At 39.1% G+C, this 21,427-nt stretch overlaps 1 protein-coding gene across 4 annotated transcripts in view; it reads left to right on the plus strand.

Moving 5' to 3' along the window:
• Astn2 (astrotactin 2) overlaps positions 1-21,427 on the plus strand; it is a 911,846-nt gene that overhangs the window by 359,380 nt on the left and 531,039 nt on the right. For all 4 annotated transcript variants that reach the window (XM_023561395.2, XM_063259996.1, XM_063259990.1 and 1 more), the window contains one exon: positions 9,258-9,425. In XM_023561395.2, coding sequence (XP_023417163.2) covers positions 9,258-9,425 — 168 coding nt within the window. The remainder of the gene's footprint in view (positions 1-9,257; positions 9,426-21,427) is intronic.

Genomic DNA, 21,427 nt, shown 5'->3' on the forward strand with positions numbered 1-21,427 from the left:
TTTTAAATGAAATTTCTAAAAGGAAAGAGTAGGTCTACCTTAAACTTGCATCCTCAATGAGAACCATAACGGGACCCAAAAGGGTGAAAATGACTTTCCAAAGATAACATGAAAAAGTCCACTCTCTTTATAGACAATAGAAGCACGGTATCATACAAAAGTAGATGTAAATTATGTCTGTGGTATTATTAAACTTTCATGGGTTGGAGATGGTTTGGAGAAATTATCTAGAAAAGGTTACAATGGGGATCATAAAGGAAAAATGTTTGAGAACTCTGGGTCAGAAGGATGCTAAGTTTTGTGACAGTCTTTAAAATTAAGTATGTAACTATTATAGAGTCACATAATACTGACCTGCTATACGATTGTCCCAAGAAGATTTTTATCTTAATCAAGTTTCAGTCTTCTATGGACATTGAAAAAAATGCATTTTTAGATAAAATGAACCAAGAGAAATCAGTTGTCTCTAAAATAACCACTAGACCTTTTCAGTATCTTATTTTCCTTCTTCCTCTTTTCATGCATCTGTATCATATGCATATTCTGTGTGTGTATTATAACCTCTCTGCCACCCTCTCCCACTCTGTCTGTCAGGTGATACGGGGAGTGTTTAGAATCAGATCCTGAGCTCTGTGAACCTCTGAGCAATTCATTGGTGGAAATGTAATTTACTTACTGGTTTCCTTTGTTATACTAAGTATTATGTTTTTCCATGTGAAAACTTTATTCTCAGAAGTAGTCCATAGGGATCCTTTTCACAAAATAAAGGTTAATGCATGGTACAAATATCAGTTTAAGAGATATGTATTAAATAAGACAGAAGTATTACATATTAACCTGCTGGGACTGCTATAACAAAGTATCAAAACTGAATAAACAACATAAATAGGGCCAGGGATGTAACTCAATAGCATAGAACCTATCTGCATGGCAAGGAAGAGGTCCTGAGTTTGATTCCTGGTACCAATCAATCAATCTATCAGTAAAAATAAATAACATAAATGTATTTCCTCAGTTCTATGTGTTAAAAGTAAAACATGAAGATATCAACAAAGTTATTTCTCTTGAGGTTCTTTCTCTCTAGATTGCAGATGGCTGTTTTTTCTCTTGTCTTCACATGTTCTCCTGCATGAGCATCTGTGACCAGACATTCTTTTCTTGTTACAAGAACATCAGTCATATTGAGTTAAGGTTCCCCCAAATGACATCATTTACCTTGTTTAAGCTAAAGAAGACCCTGTCTTTAAATTCTGTCACATTCTAAGGCATTGGATGTTAGGACAGCTACATAAGATATAGATTAAGGCCATACAGAAGAGTGTGAGAAGGTTGAAACTGATACGAGAAAAAGGAAAAGAGAATGACAGAAGGAACGAGAAAAGACCAGGAGGGAAATCCATATACATGAGTTGCTGCTGTCTCTCTCAGAGACCCCTGTGAGGAAGGAAGCTACTATCAGAGGGCCAAGTTGCTGTCCTCCGAGTCTGTGCTGCTGTCAGGTAGCCTCCACCCACTATTATAAAACCTCAAATTGTTTAAGCCCAACTTACCAGCTTGGACACCCAAATCCTTTAATAGCTTTCCATTGACTGTTGATGGTCAGTCAAGCCTGACATGAGCCTTTGAGAACCGGAGGGCAGGAGAAGATGCACACTTGATGCACTGCTTGGGCTTACAGAAAATGTGGTCTTCATATCTGCTTCATTACTGTTTGTCCAAGGAAAACATTTCCTTTCAGGTCCCAAAACCTGATAGAATCCATGGTGGTGTAACAGAAGGGAGGGAACCTATAATTATTAGATAGCTAAAGAAAGCGAAAATAAAAGAGAATTCAATACTTTCATCCAAAACGATCCCTGCACTTCATTTGTGAAGATAGTCTATCCGCCATACACTTTCATTCATCTGCTCATCATTTGCCACTGTAACCAGTCTTACTCTGAAATCCTCTATCCATGGCTCTCAAAGGTGTGTCTCATCATTGGAGTTGTAATGAAAGGGATTTGCAGTTGCTGTCTGACTCTCTGGGCAATTTTTATCTGGTGCTGCCTTCTTCTGTGGTATTTTTAGTCCTTGTCTGCAGCTTTCTGTTTCTTTGGGGGCTGATGTGCCTCTGGCTTTTCAGAGAACATTACAGAGTGGCCTGAGCTCCCCGACTCACCCCTGATCTATGCTGCACAATTACAGAACCAGGCTTGTAATCAATGTAATTGAAGATCAGAGTTAATGAGGACCTCCATGCCCGTGCAGTCCCTTGAGCAATGCTGGGCTTTAGATGCTAGATAAGGAAATGATTGGGCTGAACTGAAAATCCATTTGGCTAATTAGATGATGTATATTCCCACAAGGCAGTGGGAGAAAAACGTATGCATATATATATGTGTGTGTGTGTGTGTGTGTGTGTGTGTGTGTGTGTGTACATATACACACATATGTATACATACACACACATATACACATATATTTATGACTTAAAAAGAAGACAACATGACATTTTGAATTTGAGATTTTGACAGAGACTCATATCACGGTCATTGCTACTTTGCAGGTATTTATAGGAGTATGGGAGGGGCATTAATAATCAATCTAAAGCCAAAAAAAAACAGAAATCAAAAATAAAATTAAAAGGATGCAAGTCACATGAATTTTGATTCCTTTGTTACATAGTTTTATTCCCCAAAAGTGCCAGAATTCATTCAGAGGGTGCTGTTTGACACTCTTTGGCTCAGTACTGTTTCCTTACTCCTTCACCCCTCACACATCCCCACTCCAACATCTTTCGAGCTCCAGTACATCCTAAGAACTACACACATCATAGGTTTAAATGGAGCATCGTCTTTGCCCTCAAAAAACGAACAATCTAGATGAGATAAGCAGTTAAGGAGAAGGCTGAGGATTTAGCTCAGTGTCGTAAACTCTGGCCTGGCAAGCATAAGGTTGTGAGTTTGATCGCTGGCACCAAAAAAATAATAATAAGTTAAGGACAAAGGGGAAGTGGACACATAATTTGCCTTTTATTTGCCATATCTGATCTCCTCTCCTCAACTATAAACTCCACAGATGGCCATATTTTATACAACAAGCTTAGGGCAGGGATTGATACATAGTAGTATATCTAATTTTTTTCAAATCCATTTTATTTCAAAGAGAAAAAAATAACTGAAAACACATCAATCGGGGGCAACAATGATACATACATAGAGCACTGCATAGTAGTATCTGAATGCATGAAACTTTAACATTGTTTATCTAGGTGCCTGTTGAATAATATTTCGTATTTAATAAGGGAACTAGAAGCTGAGTCTAAAGTTGAACTTTAAAGGGTTGGTGCCACACAGGTTGCCATTACTCTGAAGGAAATAGCACATTATGCTTGCTTTCTTCACCTGGATTTTTGTTCAGTTCCTTGCTTTCCATGTTTCCCAGGGTCCAGCTTGAAAGCCAACTTTCAATATTTCCTGTCTCAGCTCCATTTTTGCTTTTCCTTACATTTATAGGCAATGTCTAGGCCTTGCTAAGCAATCCTCACCACACCCTAGTTTGTATTATGGATATCTGCACATATATTTAATCTTCCCTATTATTCAATAAGTGTCTCACTGGATTCATCCCATTTCTCAGTCTTTATGCCTGTTTCTTACACAGCGAGGAGAATATCAAATGTTGGTCAAATGAACACATTTGATTTGGCACATATCCAATGCTGACTGGTGTGACACTCACTGGCATGTCTCCTTTGATCCACATGGGGCCCTCTGCCTGAGTTTCAGCTTTAGTCATCTGCATTCAAGGACAAGGGACAGTAAGACCCCCAAAGCCAAGATGGCAAGGTTCAAATTTGAGCTTATTCTAAAGGCCTAGAATTGTTATCTAGATTTTACAGAATGAAAAATGTATTATTTGTGGCATCAATGTAGAGTCATTCCTTCTTCACAATCCCTTGATAAAGTGAGTTGAACTTCCCTCCAGTCAAAGTGGAACTGTGATTTTGTTATTGCCCTTGATAGTCACTGTACTGAGTCAGTGTACTGAGACCTGGATTGATGAGAACTAATAAGATAGGACTAAGTCTGTGTAGTACATCCCAGTGAATCAGAGAAAACAAAGACTCTTCCAAACTACACATAGAGGATGGCACAGGATAGTGGGAGGGGAATGAAAGAACCACTGAAAACAACCCAGCTGAAGTCCCTGATTGTAAAGGCAGCCTAGAGTAACATGAAGTTTTTAGCTTTGGCGGCTCATAAAAATCAAGCTCAGTTTCTATTCTCATTGCCTGCAAATTGTGCAAATCTGGCTAGATCAGTTTTTCTCTGAATTACATGCTGTCCTTCTATAAAATAGGGAGATACCCATTTTAAGAGGCTATTATAAGGATTAAGTGAGCAGATGTATAACACATTCATTTCAAGGATGGAGAGAAAGGACTTGCAAAGGAGAATAGCCCTCTTCTGCCATTAAACCAACCATACATCTATCTTACTTACTTTTCTTGTTGCTGGGTTAAAATACCCAATACCTACAAGTTAAGAGAGGGAATATTGATTTTAGCTCACAGTTTGTAGAGGTTTCAGCCTATAGTAGGTTGGCTCCAAGGCAAGGTGGCATGGCTAAGAGGAAACATTTTATGAGAGGTGTTGTAGTTAGGTGTTGTGCAGAGAACGATTAGGATCAGGACATGGAGTTTATAATATTATTTTTATAATGGTCACCAGTAGTTAACACAAGAAAATGCAGGAAATCTATCCATAACACCAAAGACAGAATATTTAGTCAAGGGCCTGAATCTCATGGCAGGTCCCACATGAGTCCAGATGAAAACCCAGAGTTCATGACAATGCCTCCCATGAGTCCAACTGGAGGTCCAGAGCCCACAAAAAGGACTCACGCCAGTCTCTTTTATGGATTTGTGCCGGGAAGGCCCAAAGGTCAGTGGTGGAAGCCAGAAAGTCCTTGCCAGCGGGGTGAAGGAGTTGTGCTGGTTGAATGAGGGTTCTACGCTGGAGCCGAGAAGTCACACTCACAACAAAGACTAGGGCTGTCCTGAAAAGCATCACAGCCATCTGCAGTGACACGGAGGCCCCAAGCTCCTCTGAAGACAAGCATAGTCGGGTAAGTGCCAGGAAGCAGCGTGACGAGTTTATCCTGGAGACCAAGCGGCACACATCTTCCCCTCTAGAGCCAGGAAGCAATGCTGGACGTGAGGACCAAAAGCTTTTCCAAGAGAACCTAATGGCTCAAACAGCAACTCGAAGGAGAACCCATAATACCTCAATGCAATGCAATAATGCATTAATGCCTCAATAACTTCCTTCTCCTTCACCCATTTATCCTGGCAACTTTCCTCAGGTGGAGCATCTTCGCTCAATGCCATGCTGATGTAATCCAGCTGGCATTAAGTCGACTACCAGTTCTTAATCCATAACAAGAGCCAAAGCAGAAAACAACAAGAGCAAGATTGTCTTTCCCTTTTTATGCTATTCAGGCTACTATCCTATTGGTTAGTGCTGCTCACACCCATCATAGGCTTTCTTTGTTCAGTAAATCCATTCAGTCAGATCCAGAGCTCTGCTAATCCTGTCAGTGGACTGATTCAGTTATCACATGCCCAGAATCCATATTTGCACCCCTAGATCCAGCCATCTCTGAAAAGCTCCACCAAAGAATGTATAAAGCTTTGAAGAGACACCTAGATACAAACCACAATATTTCTATATAGTATCTTTCTAAAAAATTTAAAACTAGTTTGTTAATTTAGTTTGTTTGAGCTATGAATACCATAATGAATACCATATGGGTGGCTCCTAGCAATAGAAATTTGTATCTCACAGTTCTGGGGCTGGGGAGTCCCTGGTCAAAGTGCTAGCAGATTAGATTTGTGGCAAATGATGCTTCCTGGTATGCAGAAGGTGATTTTCTCACTGTGATCTCACATAGTGGAAGACGCAAGGGAGCTTCCTGGGGCCTCTTTAGATATAGGGCACTAACTTTATGAGGGCCCCACTTTCAAGACTTAATCACTTCCAAATACCATCATATTGAGAATTCAATTTAAGTATATGAATTTGATAGTAGCGGGAAGGTAAACATTTCTTTTACATTTATTTTCAAGCCAATTCCTTCTAATGAATCTCTTTTGTCACACAGGAAATCTGCTAATATTGCATTTAGAGATTCGAAGTCTATGCAAAATCCAAATAATGACCAAAATGGCTCTGGTAGGTTGGGATTCCACACTGTGTCCAGGTCTCATCTATTGTTGTGCATATTAAGACGCTGCACCCCAATCTCATGCCTGCAATCAAGATCAACATGCCTGCATTCTTACACCTTCCAGGAATGTTGGTGGTTGACCACTCTGGAGTTGAGCCCTTCAGGAAGAAATGTCCCCCATGGAAAACTACCTCTTGTCAAGGATATAGCTCAGTGGCACAGTATCTGCCTGCAAGCATGAAGTCTTGAGTTCCATTCCTGATACAAAAGAGAAAGAAAAGAAAGAAAAGCACCTCTTGAGCTAAGGTTATTTCCTCTGCACAAGATTATTTGATCCAAGGTTATTTCCCCTAGAGACTATGACTGGTAAATGTGAAGTCACCAAAGCTTACCTGGATTTGAAACAACTGGGAAAGACCATCCCTGCATTAGAACTCCCCATGAGATCCCCTGAGGGTTTTGCAGCAGTGACATGACAGTTTGGCTTTTCTCTGTCTACTAGTCCCACTCTGCTTATCTCTTTTAAAGATTATGCTTCCTAAAATTCCTGCATGTCAGTATTGGCCTCTGAGTTTATTTACTGGTGACTCTGACCTAAAATGAAGATATTGTCTCATTTAATCTTGGTATAAACACTGTGAAGGCTACTAGGTAGCCATGCTTTTCCTAAGTAGTAACTGAGGGTTTCCTTTCTTCCCCAAGCTTATATATTTAGTGAGTAACAGAATGAATGAGGATCTGAACCCATATCATGCCCACTGTTCTCTTTATTACTGTACTGTGTAGCTTTCCTGAAGTAGAAGGATTAACCAAACTCAGCCCTGGGACACAATTCAATAGCCATCTCTCAGTCTTTAGTGAGAATAAATACAAAAATTATCCATTTGAACAGCATGACTGTGCTTTTTAAAAGAAAAATCTGTAGTTGATACTGATGTTCAGTGCCTTACTCAAGGACCCATGTGACATATTTCTGCTTGGGCTTAGTTCCAGTGGGGAAAATATGGCTTTGCAGATAGATTTGCATATCTTTGCTTGCCAGAAATTTGAAATACAGAATCTAGCAGACTCCTTCCTTTCTTTGCTTTGGCTGCCAAGGACTTTAGGACCAACTTCTATTGTGGTCATTTATTTATCTCAGAGGCTGATGCTGTCTCCTCCTGCTGCTTTGCATAGGTGCCTTTCACATCCACACACAAAAAATCATGTTGTCCATTGTGCTTTTACTGAGGAACTCATTCTCCAGAGTGACAGAAATGCTCACATTTGTGGTGAGTTAGAGAAGATAATAATCTGCTATGCTCTTTTCCTTTCCAAGGAAACTTCTCCACCCACAATCCTTAGATGCTCAGGCAGCCAGGCATGGTCTGATGTGATCACCCACATCCTGGCCAAGGCCCATTGGACCACAGCAGGTCACCTGAGCAAAGACGAGTCCAACCTATAGGTCAGAAGCGAGTCTGGTATGACCTCACAGAGCATTCTCTGTGAAAACCCACACATGCTTATTCATGGAGGTCCTCACTGGGGAATTTGAATTGCATCACTGGAAAAAAGATTTTTTTTTTTTTTGGTTGATTGTGAGGTGTTAGAGAAGCAGACACAGGAGAGAAGCTGAGTCATTTTAATTATGAAATGTGATTTCTTTTCTCCATGGTGGGGATTCCTTGATCCAGAACCATTCTTCAAGTTCAGCTTTGTCAACACTGGTCCTATCTGTGCTCTTTTATTCTTTAACCCATGAAATTCAATTTTTGCTTTAGTGCTACAATGTATACTCACTATGTATAGTCCACATACATCCACTTCGAAGAGGCTTCTATTTTTTTGTCTCCCAACAAACGGAATGTGCATATGTGGTGTGTCAGTATGTGTGTATGTACACTTATGAAGAATATGCAGTATATACCAAATATATAATACATGCACATAGGTATGTGTATATAATCTCCCTCTTTGTGTGAATTAATGAAGAACATTTCAGAGCAAAGTTTGCACAGCTACAGGTTTTTGTTTGTCCTATGCAAGTTTTTAGGAATCAATTTAAGTCATTATTGAAAAACTGCCTGATTACAACAAAAATTTGTATTTTCCGCCTCCACTGAACTGGTAACACTGCCCTTTAGGCCCCAGTGGCAAGAGCTGCCTGGAGCTGTTTCACAGCTGATCCTGATTCTGATGGAGCCTGCAGAATCCCTTTGATACAAACTAGCCTCTCTCTATTGTTTCACAGCATCAAGGCACTTTTACCATCTGGGTGCTGCATTTTTCCTTACAGGTGCTGGAAATTTCTCTGAAAATTTTCCCCTCTTTATCTTCATCTCTATCTCTCTCAGCATTATAAAAATTGGGCTAACAGCGTAGCTTGGTGGTAAAGCATTTGCCTAGAAGAAATGAGTTTCTGGATTCTGTCTCCTGCACCACTAAAAAATAAAAAAGTAGAATTAAAAAAAAAATCAAACAATACAAGTAAAGGCAGGAAGCCTGGGTAATATTTCCCTTTAGCCAGGCAGCATTCCTTTAGGCTTACCACCTAAGCCCTGTGGGCATCAAGCACTCTTCTTCCAGCGGGGACACTTATGTGACAGGACATTAGCTTTTTCTTCTTTGGAAATTTAACATTCCATCATTATTTACTAGAACAAGCCAGGTGCTGGCTAAGCACTTCACATTAATTTATTTTATTCTCACAGTTGAGGTGGGTCTCATTAATATGTGCATTTACAGATGAAGCAACCAAGGCCCAGAGGCACTGAGTGACTTACACAAAGTCAATAGTGAGTAAAGACATATTTAAGACATGAACCCTTGTTCTCAGTTCTGAGAACCTAGTCCTAACCACGGGGCTGAATTCTCTCTCAAACCTGACTTGTCTCTGTCTCTGTTGATCTGCGTCTGTCTCTGATCAGCACTGTAACTGCTTTAAAATGAGTGAGATTGGGCGAAGGGGCGGGGGAATGGAACTTATGAGACCACTGTTTTTCTGCAGTGAGTTTCTTAAATTGGGGAGTAAATAACTGTCTTTTTTCTCTGTTCTCCCATAGGGAGCAGTTTCGTGGTGAGTGAAGGGAGCTACCTGGACATCTCTGATTGGCTAAATCCAGCCAAGCTGTCCCTATATTACCAGATCAATGCCACCTCCCCATGGGTGAGGGACCTCTGTGGACAAAGGACAACAGATGCTTGTGAGCAGCTCTGCGACCCGGAGACTGGTGAGCCATGGGGGACCTTGGGCTGGGGAACAGGAGGGAGATAGCATAAGCTGAAGAAAGGTCTGTGTTCCTTCTGCCTAGGAAATAACCCCATCAATTCTGAACCATTAATAAGAGTTTGATGTAAAGATCCATCAGTATAATTGATGTGAAGGCATTTGTTGCCATTTTCTGGTAAAGGAAGAAATTCTTAGAGAAGAACAGAATGTAACAGTTGGAAAAAACCATAGAAAACATCTAGTTCAACTCTAGCATAGCAAAGTGTCTAAAAGTTATCAGGTATCACTGAGTTCAGAGCTCATCTATCACTTAGTAGCTGGGTCTTCTGTAGCAAGACACAATGTATTTCTGAGTACCACAGAATCAAAATGACACCCAACCTACAAATCTATTGTTGAGATTGAGTGAGATAATGCATGTAAAGTTTCCAATACACTCATTTATTCATATACTCAACCTTTCCATAGGTATTTCTTGAGTAGCCAGACATATTTTTAGGAACTGAGGACACAATTGTAAATAGGCACACTCTCTGCCTGTTGTGGCTTGCATTCTATTGTGTGTAGTGGGGAAAGGGGTAATGCTGAATCTGTGTGATCTCATATGGTAGTCACAAGCCATTTGTGTCAATTTATTTTTAATTAATTAAAACAAAATACGTGTGTCTCCCATGTCCCATAGCCTCAAAGGACCAGTGGCTACCTTCCTGTACAATGCAGTTATAGAACAGTTCCAGCACTATGGCAGGTTCTGTTGAACAGTGATGCAATAGCAAAATGAATAAAGAAGCTTAGAGTTATTGCTAGGGGAGTGACAGATGACAAGGATATGGAATGCTAATCTGGAAGTGAGAGAGGAGTTGTGCTTATGGAGAAGACTGAGAAGTTTCCTCTGAGAAGGTATTTGAGCAGGTGACTCAAAATGGGCACAGTGGAAACTATGCTAATATCTGGGGGGAGAGCATCCTAGGCAGGGGATCTACAAGGCGGGAGCCCACAGAAAATCATTATTTCCACACTGTTAGGAGGTGCACAATAGGCTGGTCAGGAGATAGGAAGAAGAGGAGCAGGAGGCATGATCTGAGGAACAGAAAAGCCCTGAAGGGTTTCAGGGTGTTTTAAAGGATAATGTGGACTTCGACTTTTACTCTGAGTGAGACAGAAAGTTAATGGCGGATTCTTAGGAAAAGAGCCATGTGCCCCGACTAACATCTTGACAGACTGACTGTTTGCTGTGTAAGTCTATTAGAGACTGTTCAAGGACCCTGTTGCTTTAATCTAGGCAAGAGTTTGAACCATGGGCCTACAGTGAGATATTGTCAGACTCCAGATGATTTCGGGTATAGGTCTGAGAACATTTGCTATTGAATATTCAATATATGAAACAATAGATGCAGAGGTGATTACAAATGTTCATTGGAAACAGTGAGATAAATCAAGTTATCATTTACTGAGTCAAGGGGTGTCAGGTAGTTCAGGGTTGAGTGAGGGGAATAAAGGCTATTATTCCAGTTTTAAGTTCAAGTAGAAATGGAAAATGGCCACTAGGTTCATTTATTAAAAGACTGCATATGCCCTGGTGTTCCACAGCCCCTGTGGCTAGCAGCTGCAGCCTACTGGAAAGTGAAGTGCCCTGGGTATGTGCTTATAGCATGCCTTGCATAGGCCATTTTTACCTGGTGGATGAATAATGTCTAGTTATCTCATGATGGCCAGAAAACCCCTCTCCTTGTATATACCAGCAGATAGGCTGTGACTCTTATCTGACCTGTGTCTATGTTGTATCTACCTGGCTCTTGCTCTGGTGCTGAGTCCAAGACTTTCTGCAGTGTATGTGGTGGAATAGGGTGTGGGTCACTTTAAATTCACTAGTAAGTGTTCAAACGATCAGTTTAAAGGAAGTGACAAGAAAGCAGGAGTCTAGTCAGATAGGCAGAAAAGATACCCTTAAGTTCTTATCTCTGTCCAACGTCTTGAGCTATTTGGATACGGTGTTCCACTTCTAATATCCTGTGTCCACCTTTGCCATGCTGCTCCTGACCTCTGAATACCTGGCAGATATCTGAATCAACCACATTGAGGAGCTGGAAGGAGATACAGAGCCACAGGCTGTCATGAGGGTGACTGAACCCTGTTTTCTGCTGAAATAATGTTGTATTCAAAATAGAAGTCACAATCATATAAAACTGTAAGAATTCACTACAGGTCCATAACTCAAAGTCAAGGAGAGATCTGATCTGGAGTTAGAAATATGCATTTAGATGGTATTTAAATCCAAGAAATACCATCTTGTTTATTCTAAATGCCTCGCATATGAACAATATCTTTTCATAGCTAGTACTCAACAAACGCTAGTTCTTGTTGGTCAACAAATAGAAAAACACCTATCAGAGCAAGGGACATGCCAAGATTCCAAAGAAGTTAGAACAGAGCTAGAATCAAAATCTATGTCACCTTACTTTCTGTCCTCTCCTTATCCTTATGGGAAGTATTGCTCTTTTTCCTGTGACTTCATTCTTACCTCATCCCTGAGTGTCTGTCCAGGTGTTATGGAAATCTCTTTGCACAGGTGCTATGATGACACCTGTGTGTTGTGTGGGGCCAAGTTCTCTATACTTAGGTAATAACCCAGGTGGGGTTCTCTGCTCCCACTGTCCCGTATCTCCTTCTCTTGTCAAGGAGCATCAACTCTGAAAATATGAGAAAATAACAATTTTTCCAGGATAAAAATTGGGTCTTTAAATGTTTGAGCCATGATTTCACTTTAAAACAATGCCTACTAACCCTTCAGTCAGAGTTAGACTCAGATACATTTTAACAGTCTCTATGTGGGGACTATAAACAAAGGGGAAGCTATTTGGGAAATGCAATACAGTTATTATGCTCCATCTCATCAGACAGCTAGGTTTTTCTCTTTATCAATATTTTTAGGCTCTAAGTCATTGTGACCCTAACCAGCACCTCCTCCTGAACACACACACACACACACACACACACCTCTGTGCTCACATGCACACTCTCCATTATCCTCATCCAGCAGCCAGCAAAGCCCTCGTGAAATTATGTGTTTTGGGCCCTTTTTTTTCTTTTTTCTTTCCATAAAATGGAAGTGACATCATTTGTGGAAGGTAACAGAAGAGAAACACATTTGGCTTCCCTCTGCGACACCCAAGACAAGCCAGTAGTACATGCCTGTGGGGCCACTTCCCTTCTGATCTTCTTCTTGTGCAGTTTTATGACTTCCAATAATCCTCTCCACTAGCCACAAGACTGAGCACAGACTACAAAGAGTGGTTTGCTCAAGGAGCAGGGATGTAGTAGCCCATTTGGAATATAATTGCTGTTCTCCGTGTTTTCTGGAATACACATATAGACAGAGACAGAGAGGCAGAGAGAGAGAGAGAGAGAGAGAGAGAGAGAGAGATTCCTTAAAGCTGAAACTGTTACTAGGACCCACTGTAGCCATTACTGATGCCCAGAGAAGGCAGATGACTGAACTAAGGTCGTGGCTCACAGATCAGAGCCAGGATTTAAGCCCAGATCCAGCAGTCTGGACCAATACTTCTCAAACCCCCTTACATCATAGGAATGGAGTCTGAGGGTCTGCACTGCTAACCATTGGCCAGCTACTGCCAATGCTTCTGGCTCACTGACCATGCTTGTGACAGCAATGCTTTCTGTACTCATTTTTCCACATGTTCTTCTCATGTTGGACACTCTTACTGAAAACCCCAGCTGCCACATTAAATTGAATCATCTTAACAAAATTCTATTCACTTCTATTATCTCATCTTCTACCTCTTTATGCCACATGCCCTGGAATAATAGTGAGGTTTTGGTCACTGTGATAAAGTGCTTGACATAAATAGCTAAAAAAAGGAAACATTTATTTTAGATCATGGTTTCAGAAGTTACAGTCCATGGTCCACCAGCTCTATTATTTTGGGCCTGGGATGGGGCAAAACACCATGACAGAGAGGCATGGCAGAGGAAAACTGTTCACCTCATTGCAACCAGGAAGACTGATGAAGGGCTAGAGCCAGGAAGGCGGGAACCAGGGACCACACACCCTTCAAAAGGCATTAGTCAGTGCACTGCCTCTTCTGACTGCTCCATGTCCTAATGGTCCGCTCCATTAATGAACTCATCAGGGAATTCATCCATCTGTGAGGTAGCACCTTCCTGGTTTACTCATCTCACATAGCCCCACCTCTGAATATGGCTGTACAGGATTTCAAGCATTCATTATAGGAGCCTTGGGTGGGGCATCCCTCTCAGACACCATGCATCTCCAGTTTCCTGAAGGTACCATACCCTCCTAGGCTTTACCCTTTCTTTACTCTCTTGAAAACCTTTTTCCTTTTACTGGAAGCTGGGGATCCATTTTACTCCCTTCACACTTTACCCAGACACCCTGTGTGCCACATGTCTTCCTGAGGCCCTCCTTGGCCCAGAAGAAAGGGTCCTTTTCTCAATAGTCACGGCCTCTGTGCTACCTTACCTCCTAATTCCTGTCTCTCTGCAGAGTCACTGTTCTCTTTTTATCTGCATTCAGTATCAGCCTGTAAACTTTGTTGGGGGTTAAAGAGAGAAAGACAAAATGTGCGTCTCATTCATCTCTCTTATCTTTATAACGCCACATAATGCCAACCTATACTAAGGGAACAAAGAATAATAAAAAAGAGGAAGGAGGAAGCCAGTTTCACTCCTCATCGTTCTTGAAATGTTCATGCATGCCACATTGGTTTTCCTCCATATCCCTTACCCAATAATTCAGATTAACTATTTTTAAACCCTTGAGAAATATACTCACCAAAAACTATACAACAGCAAGTCTGACTGCAAACCCCCAGGAGCCTACTTTGCTTTGTTCCATCTGCTGGAAATCACAATTGTCTCACATGTACCCCGTGCAAAGTTTCTCAGTCAGTGGAGTCCAAGTTCCTTCCTCAGCGAAATGCCTTCCCTCCTTCAATCCCCTTCTTCCCATCATCTTACTCATGTTATTGCCTCATTTGCTTTCAGTGGAATGGGTGACTGCCACAGAATCATAAGTGCTGTTGACTAAAAACAAGATTAAAATTTGTGTTATTGTCTGAAAATTTGTTTTCCCTACCAGAATATAAGCTCATATGACTAAGGACTGTATACAATTTTCCCCTGTACCTTCACCACCTCAGTGCCCAGCAAACTATCTTAATCTCATAAATCATTCCAGCCATAAATAGATGGCACTTCCTACAGGTGAGAATGGAAATGGGAATGTAAGATTCCTGAATATATTTTCACGAGACTTGATTGAGACTCACTTTGTAAAATTTTGTTCAATTTGTTATATTCATTTCAAACAAGATTTACTTAATTCTACAACTTGTAAGTCACTGTGTTAAGTGCTATGGGAAATCACAGACAAATTGGGCAGTGTTCTTGTCTTCATGGATTTTACATTTTTGTGAGGATAAAAAGAATCTTCTCCTATATAACTATTATAAAAAACACAGTGTGGTATAAATCAAGAACAATGTATTAACTAAGTGCCTCATGTCTGCAGAACAGGAAGAAATGTATTTTATTTGGGGATTTCAGGAGATAGATATGGAGCAGATGATCTTTTAGCTTAGCTTGGTAGAATTAGTAAAGGAGTATGAGTAGGAAGCGGGCTTGAGGAGAGAGAATTTGGTTACAGGATGAGAAAGAAAGTTTAAAGTGGTTCTGGGAAGCAGCAGTGTAGTTGTACCGGCACCTGGAGAATGTGCTGAACAGAAAATGGAAGCAGAGGACTTGGAGGGCGGCAGGGGATGAGACTGGAAAAGTGAGATGAAGAGGGCTTATACAGACGTCAGTGTCAGGGCTGGGAGTGTAGCTCAATGGTGGAACAATTACTTAGCATACACAAGGTACTGGGATCCATCTTCAGCACTGGAAAAGAAGAAGAACAAGAAGATGGAAAAGAAAAGGATAAAGAGGAGGAGTAGGATGAGGAGAAGGAGGAGGAGGAGGAGGAGGAAGAGGAAGAGGAGGAAACATCTAACTGGCCAAAGAAGAAAACATCTCACCCAAGGGAAAAGTCGGACTTCTAAATCCTTGTATCCCATAAGGAATAAGTATTTGAAAAATCCCCAAGCTTTGTACTCATTCCAACATTACGTCTTTCAGAAATGATTTAGTATCCCTTAAAAATGCTTCATCTATGGGTCAACGTCTTACAGATAGACAGTGCTGAAGTCATCATGCCTTAAAGCTTTTTTGGTTGTGTTGATAGGAAGGATCATTCTTCCCATGTGACAGGATAAAAGGAAGAAAGTGGGAAAGATGTCACAACTGAGAAATACATGGCTAGACATGCCCATCTGGTTGTGTGTCATATCCAACACAAGTGTATTTTCCCAGAGATTTCAACAATTAGTACCACCCATGGAACTGACTGCAGAATTGGATCCATGGTATGGGAGTCATCTTGTATGGACTCATTGAGCTGACTGTTCATGTCTCTTCCCAACTCTTTATTTGCTGTTGTCGTGTATGTAAGAAATTGACAATGATGAGGATATTTACACCAGAAAATGTGGGTAAGTGGAGAAGTAGAGTTTATTTTCTTCATAAAGCAAATAATTATATGTTTACCAACACAATACTGGGTAGAAATGAGAACTAATCAAAGACTAAGCCAAAGGAGAATTTATGGGCAACCAGAACACAACACAAGACTAGCATCATGCTCCTTTCACACTGGAGGACAACCCATGCTGTTTATGTCTCCAAGGACAGGAAGTGAATATTAAAGGACTGCTTGTTCTACCCCTTAGAGCACAACCCCCAGAAATTCAGTCAGCCCAGCTTGAACTCTCAGGAACATCATCGTGGCTAATGTTTTATTGGGAATAGCTTCATGGACATTCTTCACATGTGTGGTATTATGTGTAATTGCTGTTTGATTGTAGGACAAGTCACTTAATATATTTGAGCCTCAATTTTTGTAACTATAAAAGTGAGGAGAATAATTTCTCTTTTAGAGTACTTGTGAGGATAAGATGTAAATAAAATTCTCAATACTCGTGTTCATTGCCTAACTTAGCAACACACTCAACATAAAATGTCTTCTCTGACTTTTATAATCAGTTCTCCAATTATTTGCATCCTCACTTATTAATTTCATAAATATTTCATCCAGTAATGTGCAACTACACCATATTAAGTGAAAAGAAAATAATATATAGTTTCTGCAACCTAGAAACTATTTGGTAGAGAAATTTGTAATATGATGAACATTTCTCTGCACTAAAATTTCATTTAGTGCTGGTGTATCTGTTAATTCTTTGCGATAAAAAAACATAGTTTCTTTCAAACTTAGTGCCAGCATTGCCACAAACTTGTCATTTGACCTTGGGTATGTCACATACTGTGAACTTCAGATTTCTTGTCTTCAGAAAAGTGATGAGTGGGAATGTACTTTTCTTGCAGGGAAGGTCCCCAGACATCATCTTGTCTGACCTAATGAGACTGATGGCCAGAACCATTCAGCAAGTTGTCCCGTGTCACTTAGTAAATTAGTGGCAAGATCAAAATTACAGCCCTAAATAATTCCCAAGATATTTTCCTGCTCAAATTTCATGTTTCTATGACCTTTTAAGCACTAATAACTTAAAGCGTAAGTATGATTGAAACAATTTGTAAATGGCGTTTATAGCAAATTGAATTTTCTTTTCACAATTGATATGAACTTCAGTCATGTCGGGCCATCATACTCAGTTTATTTTCTTGTCTTCAGCAGCCACTTTTCATTTGTAATAGGATATGAAATGAAAATATGATGTGTGTAGTTATGCCATATAGCTGTCTTATATCATACTGAATATTTCTAATGTTTATAGATTGTTTCTATTACTTGCTGAGCCCTGTGTTATTAAAGTTTTAAGGAGACGTGGAGGACTTTATGAAATTGAAAGTCCAAGAATTCACAAAGGTGAAGAATATCCCTACCCTGAAAGAGATGGTAACATTGAAGCTTCTAAGTAAATGCAGCATATACATTGTAGTGGGATTGTGTGTACATGAAATATACTTCTAAAAAGACTGAGATACAGTTGTGGACGGTTGGTTATGGTGCATACTTGTAATTATAGCAATTTGGAAAACTAAAGCAGTAAAATGACAATTTCAGGGCTATCCTAGACAACTTCGTGAGGCCTTGTCTCAATAATAATAATAGGTGATTTCTGGCAGACTGGAGATGAGAGACTAAGGTATAAAAATACGTTTTAGAAAAACCTGAATTTTGCTTATTTTATTTATAGCTACATTTGAAAATGATACAGTTCCAAACAGTTTCCAACCAAAATACCATCAATTGGTGAGTGAATGAATAAATGAAAGAAGGAAGAAAGGAATGTCAAATTTCATTTTCAGAATGCTGATGGTTTGGTCAACATACTAGGTGTAGGGTTCTAGCGTCAGCACCATGGAGACCTCTCACAGTGCTGGGCACATTCGGTTTATGTGTTTGCAGAATAAAGATTTACTGGGGACAGTTGGGGACATTAACTCCCTTCTGAAAGTCAGTTTCTCCCATGATCTGGGCACCATCAGTCCTTCTTGAACTTACCATTCATTGGTCCTTAACTTTACTAAAACCTGGAATAAAGATTTTAAACTTTCATCCAAATTAACTATAACACATAAAAAAAGCTTTGCCTTGTTATTCAAAGATATGCAAGATAATGGAATTGAACTTTTAAAACTACTTCCAACAAAACCTGAAACAACTGCTGCAAACTAAAGTTTATATGTTGTCATTTCATAAAATGACTCCATTAGTCTTAAAGCTCCATTCTTTTTGTTACTTTGATCCTCTTGATGTAGGTGCATTATCTACATGTAGCAGATGGAGGTGTGAGACAATAGCCAGAAAATGTGCAGTTAGCAGCAGTAATGTGGAGTTGTGATGAGCTACCAAGAGCTACACAAAAATTAAACAGACAATAGCAGCATCTACAATTTATTATGCCCTTATGCACAATGGTGAGACTTTATATAACTGCCTTAGTCTGACAACTTTTCTAGGTGGGTGTCATTGACCTCATTTTTTGTACATGCAGCTGTGTATTAATGTAGTTCACTGAAATTCCCAAGGACATATTTCTGCTAAGTATCAGTACTTGGATTTGAACCCTGAAAGAAGTGTAACTTATTGTCTTCAGTGAGAGTGTTTGCTTAGGATTGAGAAGAGACACATTCTGGCATTTTCCTTTTAATAGTTATTTGCAGAGAATTCTCTGAGGCAGGGCTGTGTCCTTTGGACAAAGAATTTACAGAATGAGTTGACTTGAAAAAATAAAAGGACCCAATTGAGTCAGGGACAAGGAGAAAATGCAGAACTGAGAAGTGGAACTGTGAAAGCTTTATGAATTATAGAGAAAATATTTTATAATTCTGCTACTCTTGCTGTGTTTGGTTTAAATGTGTTGTAAAATATAAGTGGACGAGGACCGAGATCTTTTAAAAATGGAGAATTAAGTTCAATGATGGGGTCATAAAACTTTAGATTATCCATCAGAAAGCGACAGGTTTTTTTTTTTTTTCAGTAGTACATGTTTGCAATACATGATTATGTTGTGGGAAACTGGTACATATACATAACATATCTTAATTCCTTTTTAGCACCCTTTCTCTCTTCTTCTCCCTGTTCCATCTCTGGACCTATTCCCATGCGAGAAAGACTTATCACCTTAATACCTATTATCTGCCTTTTACTTTACTTTTATTTATAATTTGATTTTCTCATATAAGATAATCCACCTGATAGTGAAGCTTGTGTGTCTGATTTATTTCTCTTAACTTTATGGCCTTAAGGTATATCCATTTTCTTATAAATGATTGAAGTTTATCTTTCCTTATGACAATGTAGAATTATAAAGTATGTCCTTTTTCTTTGTTTTTAAAATTTTTTTATTTTAAAAAGTAAAACAGAAAGAAAGAATAAAAATGATACAGAAATTCAAAAAACAATAGTAGGAAATTAACACTAAGTTAATACGTTGTATATTATTATCTTAGAAGTAGCTGTTCAGGTTATAAGATTTAGGCACAAAAAATGATCAATCAAATAATGAAAGCACAAATTGTTCATTTGGATAAATTAACAGATTAGTAGTATAGTTATCTATCATATATATATATATATATATATATATGCATATTCACATATATGTATATCTATATACATATAATATTTTCCTTTTATCCTTTCCCCTATCCCAGTTGTTCTTTCCTTTTGATCACTTTCTTTCCCATTCATTATCACAATATCTATTTTACATTTTAGATCTTATTACTCTCGGGTTTTTTATACTAGGGAGATAATATTTACAAATATGAGTGATTTATTTCACAATGAGAATGGTCTCAAGTTGCCTCCATTTACCTATAAAAGCCTCAAGTTTATTCTTTATAGCTGAGTAGTATTCCAATGTATAAAAAATCACATCTTTTTTATCCATTCCACAGTTGATGGGCATTTGGTTTGTTTCCATGATTTAACTAATTACAAATTGTTATAAACATGGGCGCACAGATATTGCTCTAGCATATCTTCATCTGTTGGTAGACATATTGGCTGCTTCTAAGATTTGCTTATTATTAGTCATGCTGCTATAAACATAGTATGCATGTGTCGCTGGGATTTGATATATTTAATCCTTTATGGGAAGATACATTGAAGGGGAGCATCTAGATCAAAGAGAAATGTATTTGAGTGTTTCTGAGGAATTTCCATACTGATTTTGCATAGTGGTTGTACTAGTTTACAACCCACCAACAATGGAGAAGTGTTCCTTTTTCCCACACAGCCTTGCCAACATTTGCCATTTGTATTGTGGGACAATTTGATATGATCCTCTTTGTTGATTCTCAGTACTATTTCCTATGCATATGGGGTTCTGTTCAGAAAATCCTTGGCTACACCTATATCTTCAAGAAATTTACCTGTTTTGTCATCCAGCAGGTTAAGTGTTTCTCTTTTAATACTTAGTTATTTGATCCATTTTGGTTTTAATTTAGTACAAGATGAGAGATAAGGGTCTAGATTCAATCTTCTGCATGTTAGAAGCCAGTTTTCTGGAACAAGTTTAATCACTGAAAGATTGGAAAAGACAAAAAGTTTAGAATAGTATATGATGGAGACTGTGAAATCTTTTCCTTAAAGAAAACTTGTCAGTTCCACTGCAAGGCAATGCAACATTTACTTCCAAACTTGAAAGAGGGTATGAGAGATCTCGTCTCATATTGCAAAGCTGACACATCTCTGTAGATGATGTCTAGGTGCAAATATCAAACAGGAAAGCAATACTCACCTTTGAAAACTGGATTTTATCATTCTACATATAATCTAACAAAATTCAAATTAAGATTTATAATTAATTTCTTCCAATATGTGTTCACAAATATATTAGGCCTCTGAAAATGTGTCTCTCTGCTTAAGAAATGAATCCAGAAAACTTCTAAATGTATCTGTGGGATCCAATAATATATAGATTATCAGCAAATTAAAAAATGTGGAAGAAAAGATGATGCTGAGAGCACAAGCTGGGATTGAAAGTGTTACCAGGACACAGAATCATGGCACAAAGTGTTTGTCTATGCAGAGACATTTTGGGGAGGCCAGGGTGATAGGGTCTGTGCAGGTACTCTTCCCACTGTGTGGGATTCTGTTTTCCACCTGCCCTCACTTTTCGTAAACCCCTGTCTTTAGTTGACCCTCTGCTTTCATCCTTAATGTTCAATTTAAATATCACATCCTCAAAGAAGTGACCATGTAGCCAAGGTCATTTCTCTCAGGTTTTATGCCACAATAGTACTCTATTATTTTTCCTTTAGAGTACATGATAATAATAAGAAGAGTACACATTTACATATAATCATATTTTAATTAAACAAAGTAGAAGCACATAAAGATACCAATTTTTTATGTATAACTTAAAAAAAGTGCAGCCTACAGTAACCACAGTA

Source organism: Cavia porcellus, unplaced genomic scaffold (assembly GCF_034190915.1).
Source record: "Cavia porcellus strain 051 isolate PalLab524CR breed Dunkin Hartley unplaced genomic scaffold, mCavPor4.1 scaffold_1, whole genome shotgun sequence".
In the NCBI taxonomy this organism is placed as follows: Eukaryota; Metazoa; Chordata; class Mammalia; order Rodentia; family Caviidae; genus Cavia; species Cavia porcellus.